Here is an 11,060-nt window from a genome sequence, read left to right on the forward strand (position 1 = left end):
CTCAAAGGGAACCTGTTCAGATCTGAGTGAAGCTACAGATTGAGAGTCCTGAGATGCGCAAGAGGACAGTGTTTATGATTACAGCGGCAGCACTTTGGTATATATGCATAGGCTCTGGATAGGTAGATGGATGGATGGATGGATGGATGGATGGATGGATGGATGGATGGATGGATGGATGGATGGATAGATGGATGGGACAAAGATACTTGATGTGTCATAGGTTGAGCTAGAGAAGGCGAGACAGTGGTTAAAATTCACTTCCTGCATGCTGTGAGGGTTTGTCTGTCCTGAGGCCATCTGGCTTCGTGCGACTAATAAAGGATCCTGTCACACACGATTAGCTGGAGCACGACTGACACTGTCGCTACACATCGGGTCACATTCAGGGCCGCTGGGAACATTGTTCCACCAGAGAGCCTGTCTCTCCAAACTGCACCCTGGGATAACATCCCAATTGCCTTTAATGCTCCGTCACGCCAGTCTCTGGAGCCCAAATGGCAAAATTATCATTCGGTACGCTTCAGAGTTTAGTGCGTGCTCTGACAGAGGTGAATTTTATTCACAGAGTCCTAAAATCACTGTCCTCATTAGCCTCTATTGCATCAAATATTCCTCAAAACTACTGCTATGAAGCAGCCAACAGGGAGCTGATGACTAATCCCAGACGAAACCCTGGACATAAACCGACTATCAAACCAACAGCAGTCCAAACAGCGTTCAACAGTCAATTCCGCACTAGCCGAGTGTACACAGGACTTCATACCTTTTAGACCATTCGCAGCATTAATACCCGGAAGAACACCTGATAGATCTGTCAATTAATAAATGTCACAGCTCTCAGGTTTCATTTTCTTGAAGCCCGCTGGAAATAACGCCTCAGGGAAAGGACAGGGAGACATTTCGGAAGAGCGTGGCTGAACACTCGGGGGCACGTTTCATCAGATGACTGCTTGCGGACATGGCTATGAGTAAAACTCGTTTGAAATGTTCTCTGGAGCTTGAGATGAGAGGAAATTCCTCAGTGTTAACACGTTCAAATCCGATCTAAACAATTTTCCCAAATCCGATAGTGAGAGATATTTGGGTAAAATAAATGCTCTATAATTATCCTGTGCACTGTCATCAGAATACAAGAGTATTTACACCACTGCTAGTCATTCCCTTTACATTATTGTAAAAGCAGACTCATTACTGTAGTTGTATTTGGTGACATGATCAATATTTGTTTCTTCCCATTGGCGCCATTTTCAGCCCATCAACCTATTTCTTGTCATTGCCTTTTTCAACAGACCACCTGCAGAAGGAGTCAGTGATGTAAACATGACTGAGAACAGACACATTCTTGATAATTTGATCGTTTTGCTCTTCTTGTGTTTTATATGGTGGATGTTCAGCCTGAATACACTCATTAAACAACAAAATATTTTGGTATTAATATATTAATATGATGTGAGGTCCAGTTTCCAGCATGACACTAAAACAGGTAATAGTCATGACTAATAAGTACATGTCAGAGCCCAAACTACTTTACTTAAAAAAAAAAAAAAAAGTCTGACTACACTTTTTCAAGTTATTTTAAAACACGAGTATTTGTACTTCTACTTGAGTGAAGGATGTATGTACTTTTACCATCTCTGCTTCTTTTTGAACATCCACTCTCCTGGGAAGATGTTCCACTAGAATTTGGAGTGTGCTTGTAGAGATTTGTGGAGATTTATTCAGACACAAGGGTGTCAGTAAAGTCAGGTACTGATGTAGGTGACTTGAGGAGGACTGTGGTGGGGTCAGCAATCACATTCATCCTAAAGGTTTTTAATAGGGTTTAGAGCTCTATAGCAGGAGATCTTCCACTCCAACCAGTGCTCGAATTGAGTCAAGTCTTACAGGGCTCCCAGTTTTTGTATGATTCATATATTTTTTACAAAAATAATCTTGGGGACCTCCCAAAATCTATTTTTTACTTGTTATTGGGGGATCCAGGACCTCCCAAAAGATATTAGGGACGTCCCATAACATTTTGTGCATTGGGCATAATCATGCCGGTTTGGGTCTCCTAGTTTAAAAGGATGGAAAATTTAATGCTAATTGTGTGCCTCCAATTTTGTCTCATATGGCTAGGAAAGTCAGGTGTCCTAATACTTTTGTCCATATAGTAAATATAAAATGCTGTTACTACTTTAGCTAAGTAAGGTACATACCATAAGTAGCTAGCTGCTTAGATGTTATTGTTGGTCTAATCAAGGTCTAACAAGCAGCACAAGTCTCCAAATGGATCAATACAGGCATTGCTAAGTTGTTGTTTTTTTCACTAAAAGGATGTATGTGGTCTTTGGGGGAGGTGGAGGTTAAGATAGACTCTGTAGAGTACGTTGATTGTGAAGTCAGTAAGCAGTGCTAATAAAGTCCCACTGAGAACACTTACATTGCTCTCTCGCATCCGCATTGATCCGCTGTCGCACTAATCTACAGAACAAGACGTTAAACATAGATTTCTACGGAAGGTGCTTCACGTTGCCGTGATAAGACAGGCGCATAATCAAGTGATGGTGTGGGTTCATGTGTCATTCCTTTTAATCAGCTCCCTGAAGTCTTTAAGTGCTTGTTATAAAGTACAGGTTGAATTGCAACTAAATCCTTAGGCTTATCAAGCTGTTCCATGTCTTTGAAATAAAATTAAAAAAAAACAGCAACAGCAGATGATTTGCTGCTCTGCTGTGGCACGAGAAGAGAAACAAGAGAAACAAGTTTAAATGGGTGTGTTTCAATCGAAATGTATTTAAAAACACTGTAAAGAGAATAAAAACACACTATGATCATTATTTATTTATTTTATCAATTCACCGGCTGAGCCATTCGTAATCAGAGCAAAGCTACGCAAGTATTGTGAGGAAATAACATCTAAAATCTTTCATTTCTTAAGTGCATTGTAATTACTGTAATAAATAAATCATGTGTTTTCTATCCATGATTTATTTATTTATTAATTATTATTTATTTTATTAATTATTATTATCGAGAAAAAAATCAAGCAATTTGGAAACCCTCACAGGTGTGAACTAAATTCAGCATGCAGACCTTTTTTTTTTTTTTACTAATAATCTGTTTAGAAAAAAAATGTAAGTAAATGTGTGTGTGTGTGTGTGTGTGTGTGTGTGTGTGCTGAATACAAGGAACTTTCCCTGGGTAAACACTGATGTAACTTCAGAACTGGTTTGGACTACAGCTCATAAATTGTGGATGGTTGGCGTTCTAGTTGTTTTTACAATTTTCATCCATTTCTTCTTCTAATGCCAAAAATTTTTTCCATGGTAAAAACAACAAGAGAAACTCCAGTATTGATTCATTGCTTATAATCTCTCAAAGTCAACAAAGGAAAATTTTTTCTTCTTCAACATCCGAAAGTCACCTGAACTCACCAGCTTACTATGATTGAAGTCCAGATCACACTGTTGCTAGATGAGTGCTGTTTCAGGACATTGGCTGCATTTCTAGCTTTCACTTCAGCCTCTAGGCCAGTAAAAATGCTGTATATGTTCCTGCCTCATGAATCTGTCAGCTAATCATATACACAGAACTGAAAGAGATCTCTCAATTCTCATCCTCTTGGCTAAGCGATGACAGGTCAAGCCTTGTGTATCATGCAACTCAAATACAAAAAAATAACCAGAGAATGATCTTTAATCCGCACAGTGCTGTAGTATCTTTATTTAAGCCATGACATTCCGAATGTTGGAGTGAAGAAACTGTCTGGAATAAAGAGAATATTCCTGAAGATCTTGACCATTAAAAATACAATAAGGAGATTTTGGACTGTAACGCCGGGGCTTAGTTTTAAAGAGGGTAAAAAATGGATGCTGTAATTAAATCTTTTTGGGGAAAAAAAGGACAGCTTCGACCTTCAACATCTCCACGGTGAGAGAATAAAAACTGGTAAGGCCAGAGGAGAAAAGTTTTATTAGTGTTCCAAGAAGCAGAACTCGTTCATTTTGTTTAAGGATTTCAAAGGGAATGTTAAACTGTCAGAGTTTTGTGACAATGTGAAGCTAAAAGGATAAAATAATTACCCCTTGCATTTCAAAACGTAATGGTTTGGACCTAGATTTATAAAATCCTCAAGTAATGTGATGAGAACTATTCTTCTCCTTCAGTGATAATCATCACATCCTTTACTGCAGGCATAGTGTCATATAATGTACACATTTATTACTCGATCAGTGTGTGGATTGTGATTGGCTGAAAGTTCAGGTGTGAGTTCAGAGTGTTAAACACACAGGGTTTTTTATTTTTATAAAAATATACATAAAAAGTGTAAAAAACTAAGCTTTATTTTAATCAATATAGTCAGTTTTGCACTTCAAACATCACTGCTAATAACAGGCAGACGCTCCATTAAAACGTTAACAAGCCGAACAGAGCTCAGACAGAGGTGTTCACATTATAAAAGTGGTCTCCAGTGTGAGGGTCTAACACATAGGTAAGGTTATGACTTTAATGCTTTCTACAAGGGACTCAACAAGAAAAAATATTTATGTTCTTTTTGAACATCCCAGTCCACATTAACTCCCCATTTTCTGATAAAATAACCACTCTTGTGAGAAAATGTTCCACTAGATTTTAGAGTATAGCAGGAGATCTTCCATTAAAACCCTTGTGGAAATCATATCTTTATGCAGCTCGCTTTGTGTACAGAGGCATTTTCATGTTGGAACAGGTTTGGGTCTCCTAGTTCAACCAAAGAGAACATTTTATCCTGCCTTATCCAAAGACGTCCTAAACAAGGACGTCTTTAACTTTCTGGTAACAGTTTGGAGAGGAACCACATATATTGGAAAAGTCAGATGTCCTTATTCTTTTGTCAATGTTGCGTATCAAAAGGTAAATGAGGTAACTTATGCATGTTATTTCATCACTTCTGGTAATTCGTCCTGCTCCACTTTCAATGCACTTTCAATGCAAGTGTAATTTGCTGTATAAGAGTAGCGTCTAGCTGCCCCTCCAAGTGAATAATGACTTCAGAGAAATTCACCTTAATTTGTATGCATGTCCCAAATTCGAGGGCTGGAAAATTAGCCATTGTATAGTTATCGAGGGAGCTAGCTCGTTTACCTGCAGGTATGATCAGAACGACGGATGGAAAAGGGTTGCATTTAAATGCGTCCGCTAAATAAGTTGGGTGATTTGTCAGGATCCGACGCCACGAACGCACTCACATCAAAGCTGTCTGGCTTTCTTTTCCCCTCGTGAGCCACAAATTGCTCATTAAATAGCAAATTATAATCAGGTTATTCTCAGAATGAGGCTGAGGTTGAAAGGGAAGAACATGCAAAAGAACAGGTCATGCTAAGCATTTTAAACAAAACAAAACCGTGCTTAGCCTCTATACAACTCAGAATGTCAACATAAGGTCCTGCTAAATTTAATTATTAAGATCAGACTCAAATGCTAATTAAAAAGACTTACAAGCTAAACGTATATATATATATATATATATATATATATATATATATATATATATATATATATATATATATATATATATATATATATATATATATATATATATATATATATATATATATATATATATATATATATATATATATATATATATACTATAATATATATTAATGCTAGGACAAGGAAGTTAATAGTTCTACATCCTGGTTAAACCTTTATTTTTCATGCTAGGTCTAAAGTTAAGTGCTAAAACCAGAAAAGAACAGGCTAAGTTTAAATGCTGAGAAAGAAAACAGAAAGCAAGAACTATGTCTTAACATGAAGAGCATGCAAGGTCTGATGTTGAGATGGTGAAGACAGACAACACTATTTATATCTATATACTAAAAACATGCTAGGTCTGCATGTAAATGAATACATCAGTAAGATAGATCTGTGTGTTAAATTAGAGATTACACTATATATAGCTACATGCTAAGGTAGAAAGGAACTAGGTAATGTAAATAGAGAAGAACTAGTCTACTCTACATGCAAAGACTGAGAAGATCTGGCTTAATCTGTAAGCACAAGAATCTGCATAAACACGGTGCATAAGCATTAAAGAGAGACATTATGAGTGAAAAACATCAGCTAGTCTTTGGATTGAACCTATTTTTTAAACTCTGGATTATTTAAATAAGGTGTCAAATGCTAATGAGGTGCAAAAGTAATAATACTGTAAGCACGCTAGTACGTAATGAAGTTAATGTGTTTAAACGTCTCTGAATCCAGCTCGAAGAAGGAAAATGCTAATGAGAGAGAAATTAGAAGCATCTGGGCCTCGATCCAGGTGTTAGCGCGATGGCAAGCGGAGGGCGGGCTTGTTTGGTTTCGGAGTAATTAACGTGACAGGCAGGACCAAGAAGCTGAGACACCTCTGAAGTGCTGACGAGCTCATCTGAGTTAGCATGGTGCCACTTGTGTAAAAAAAGAAAAAGAAAAAAGTAATGAGATGTGTGAGAGAGCGATGGAGTTTAAAATGGGCAGCTGGTGTCGTTAGTGTCGATCGATTAATTGCTCAGCACTCTGGTCTGATGTGAGGCGCAATCGTCTGTGCAGAGTTCGTTAAATGACATGGATACTTTAACAACCTTTCAGTGGCTCCCAGGACTTGTAGACTCGGGATGGAGAGAATTTAGCGATGACTGTCCATCTGCATGTGTTCGATATTCTATTCAACGGGACGGATATTTCCCAGAAGGCCGAGCCGACTTGAAGGTCAGACAGACTATGTGTTGGATAAAGAGTCTGGGGAAGGAGCATTAATTGTGGAGAAGCAGCAGAACTAATCCCGTCCTTTCCCAAGGTTAAAGGATGGAACAGGAGCAGAATAACTTTTAGATTCATTAGACGTGTTAAAAGCAAAACGCATCGAGAATGACTTAATGTGCATAAATTATTCGACATAGAGAAAAAATTAAGTTTGGAAGGAATAGTACAGGACAGCAAGTTACATCTGCATTAGACTTTTGTCCTACCTGAGAGAAGTTTTAGATAGTTACAGTGCTGTGAAATAAATATTTGCATATATTATATTATATTTGCATATTTGTCACGCTTTAATTATTCAGATCATCAAGCAAATTTTTAAATTGCAAAAAGATAACCCAAATAAATACAACATGCAGTTTTTAAATGATGGTTTTATTTATTAAGAAAAAAAAAAGCTGTCCAAAACTGCCTGGCCCTATGTGAAAAAGTAATTACCCCTAAACACTGGAGGGTTTTCAAGCATGAATGCCCTGTTTAAGTTCATGCCACAGCATCTTGATCAAATTTCCGGAAGTCCGGACTTTGACTGGTCCTATCCAAAATCTTAATTTAGTTTTTCTTGAGCCATTTAGAGGTGGACTTGTTGATGTGTTTAGGATGACTGTCGTGCTGCATAACCCAAGTGTGCCTAAGCTTGAGGTCATGAACTGATATAATGGACATACTCCTTCAGGATTTGATGGTAGAGTGCTGAATTCATTGTTCTATCAATTATAAAAAATCGTTCATGCCCTGAAGCTGCAAAGCATCCCCAGACCATTACACTACCATCACCATGTTTGACTGTTGGTATAATGTTCTTTTTATAATTTGCAAACAATCTGGCCTGGCATTTAGTAGGGTTTAAAACAACTGCTTAGAAAATCGATGTGTAGCTAGAGCCGATCTGAGCAAAAATAAAAAAATCTCAACTGGGAAAAGAAACTTCATAGCATGGCATTTAAGAAATCATCCACTGTTTACAACCCAGAAACATAGATATCTTTAGCCTGTGTGGTCAAAACCTAATATTTGATTGTATGTTGTTAAATCTCTAATCCTTACTACTGAATTTGATTTACAATCCTGCCTGGAAATCCTGCAAATTGAAGTCCCTGTGCATTACAACATGCCTTGAAAGCATTACATCCCGGATCTATTCTTTCTTCTTTGAATGAAGCCAATCTTTTTCCTGACCTTCTGCTTCAGCAATGACATCAACATCATCGCCAACATCATCATCGACTTCGACAGCAGATATATTGTTTTACTGCACAAACAATAAAGAAGAGATGAACCAATTCCGTCGGTTCGGAGCCCAAGTCCCTGTTCTTTATTGAATTCATTATGCATACGTGACATCATACATAAAAAACAGCATTTTCCCAGCCTCTAGCATGTGCAATAACATTATTTACACCATTCGAGCACTCAAAAGCTCATCACCGTAGGCGAAGAGCGAGGATCCTGGCACACCTGTCCTCACACGAGCGCCCGAGCTTGCAGGGACGATCTAATCACGGTGCGATTAAACAGCCCTCATGCTAATTAGCATGAAACAAGACCCATTGTTACAGTGTTTTACAGCAGAAAAACGCAATGTGTAATTAACATCTAAAGTAAGTCTCTGCGATCCGTCTGATTCACAGTCCTTAACTGTTTTCCTGGTTCAAACCAGGCCCTTTTAATCTCCTTACTCAGCTACATTCTTTTTTTAAAAGAAAAAAACCATGAGGCGACAGCGCATTGATTCGGGATCGTCGCAGCCCGAAGGAAAGACCAAGGCACCCATTCACGCTCTGCACCATAAATTGGCAAGTTGAAGGAAACAAGTCGTAACAAATAACAGATCGTTTACACGAAAGCGAGCAGCACTCGGAGTGCACAATGTCTCAGAGATTTACTGCCTGTCAGGCGGCGCCTTTAATCACGTTTCCTTTTTTTTACGAGCACGTAAAAATAAAAACATACAAAGTAATCCACTCAGCTTCAATGGCATCAGCAATGAAACAAGTCATTACAATCAAGGCAACATTAGTAGCTTTCACATTGTTAACATAGCATTAAAAGCATTTATAGTGTGTCAAGTGTTCGATTTATTGTGTAGAAGAGCATCACTGACTGTAGGGCAGCTACAAAGCACAGGGTTTCAAAATCAGTGCACTGGTTTTAGTGCATTATCATATCATTCATATGGTGTGATCGAAGGAGTCTACAGTGTCAGCACTGTAACAGTCAGAGTACATTTTCTGAAATAGTTTTTTTTTTTTTTAACGAACAATCCAGGAGCATAAGTGTAACTCAAATCGGATAAAATGTTATTTATTTAAGAGAAAAATCTAAACAGTTCCAATAATTTTGTTTTACAAGTGGAATAAAACACTTCAGAACATTGTGTTTTAGTAAAATAAACATCAATGGGATAGTAAGTGCACTTTTCCCAATATAGTGTTTTAGTCTCGGATGAAGAATGAGCTGATTTTGGAACCGAACAGTACAGGAACTGTAATAAATAGACATTTGGGACAACCCAGATAAGGATGGGTTCCATTTTGAATCTGGTTCCTCTCACGGTTTGTTTCTCATGCAATCTTTTTCCTTCATTATAATTATTAGAATTATAAACACACTTTTTCTCTGTAAAGCTGTTTTGGGATGATGTCTGTTGTAAAAAACACCTGTTGTTGTTAATTATTGAGATAATTTGTCTGTCTACAAATAAAAAAGCACTGAATTTGTGGGGGTAAATCTTCCTGCTGAATCAGTTACGAGATCTTTGCTTTGCTTACTTGTTTCTATTTATTTCTATATTGTTTACTGGATAGATAATAGAAGGTATCATAAGATATTACGGTGACTAATTGAACTGGGCCTTATGGGGTTGGTTACCAGGTGGACGAAAAGGATTATCTAATAATGCAGATTTCACCATTTGATAGTAGAAGATCCAAAAAATGTCCATGCAAATGCATTCTTATAATGGCAACACGCTATATAGTCTAATATATACAGTAATTAAAACTAAATGTGCAGGAACACTAATGCACCAGAAGACCTATTTTATGGTGGCACAGAGAATTGGGGAAAAATAAATTCTGGTCAGGGCCACCAGTGGATCTGGAGTCTATCAAAGGAACGCTGTGTGTAATGCAGGAAGTCCTTCACCAGGCACCAAATACATTCTTGCACTCAATCACACCTAGAGGGCAAGTTAGAGTCCCTCATACACCTCCTGGCTTGCTTTAGGAAAGGTGGAAGGAAACTTGGAGGAAGAACCAATGCATAAAACTGAGCTCAGAATTAAATCAATGAAAAAATCCCACCATAAAAATCTTGCCATGATCATTGTGCTGGAAAAAAACAAAACAGCTGAATAAAAATGGCTGATCCAAAAAAAACAGTCTAAAGAACCTTTAAGTGTGTAGCTTTATAAAAGAGGTTAGACTTTCATCCTCCAGACAAAAGTGAATCATCAGATCTTGGAATGGTTCCTCTGGAGTAACCTACTACGCATGCAATAATGACCGATTCGATTATTTTCCAACATGTTATATTAGTTATAGCACTGCTGCAAAGAAATAAACCCAGTTCTGAATTCAGATCCTGAAACACACACACACTTTACCCCAGAACATCCCCCACTGCCCTAATTATGAGCATGGAAGCAGCCATACCTGTTTCCCAGAAGTACACTGACTTGCTGTCTCTTGAGGTTTGAGCAGGAACACTCTGGATTCCGCAGCACACTAACACAAGTCTCCAAACGCACACGTACGCTCCACTCCACCCTGTCCACGTGCTGGAAGTGCGGGTCATCCATGCCCCCCTGACCCCCGACCCCATTGCTCGTCTCGACCCAGAAAATCCAGCCGGTCCAAGTGAGACAGAACAAGAACGGAGGTCCTACTGAGAAGACGCAGACTATCCTTGAAGCCTTGAATGATGGATGCAGAGAGTTAGAGCTCCAGTTCTCTTGTCCTTCTCCACTCGTTTCTCTGAGTGCTCAGGAGATGATAGAGAAGAGGATGTGAGTGGGGATGCTGCTGCCTCGTCTGTCCTCCGACTACTGCAGCTAACTGACGCGACACACACACTCTCTCTCTCTCCCGCTCTCTCTCCTCCTCTCTCTCTCTCTCTCAGCCTCCCTCCCTTTTTCTCAGCTTTTCCCTCGGCTTCTTTCGTCCTCTCTCACCCACCCCCTTTTCCTCCTCTTCTTTTTTTGCTCTGAGCAGGAGGATGTACCCTCAACTCCATGCTCCGGTGATGCTAATGGAGACAAGATCAGAGCAAAGCTTGTGCTGTCGCTAGGC

General features: G+C 38.7%; 1 protein-coding gene across 1 annotated transcript in view; it reads right to left on the minus strand.

Moving 5' to 3' along the window:
* Window positions 1–10,824, minus strand: part of LOC124403600 (thrombospondin type-1 domain-containing protein 7A) — a 96,628-nt gene extending 85,804 nt beyond the window's left edge. Inside the window, 1 exon segment of the mRNA XM_046877273.1 lies at window positions 10,425–10,824. Within this exon segment, the coding sequence (XP_046733229.1) occupies window positions 10,425–10,593 (169 nt within the window). The 5' untranslated portion in view covers window positions 10,594–10,824.
* Window positions 10,825–11,060: the final 236 nt, after the last annotated feature.

This window comes from Silurus meridionalis, chromosome 21 (assembly GCF_014805685.1).
Source record: "Silurus meridionalis isolate SWU-2019-XX chromosome 21, ASM1480568v1, whole genome shotgun sequence".
Taxonomy (NCBI): Eukaryota; Metazoa; Chordata; class Actinopteri; order Siluriformes; family Siluridae; genus Silurus; species Silurus meridionalis.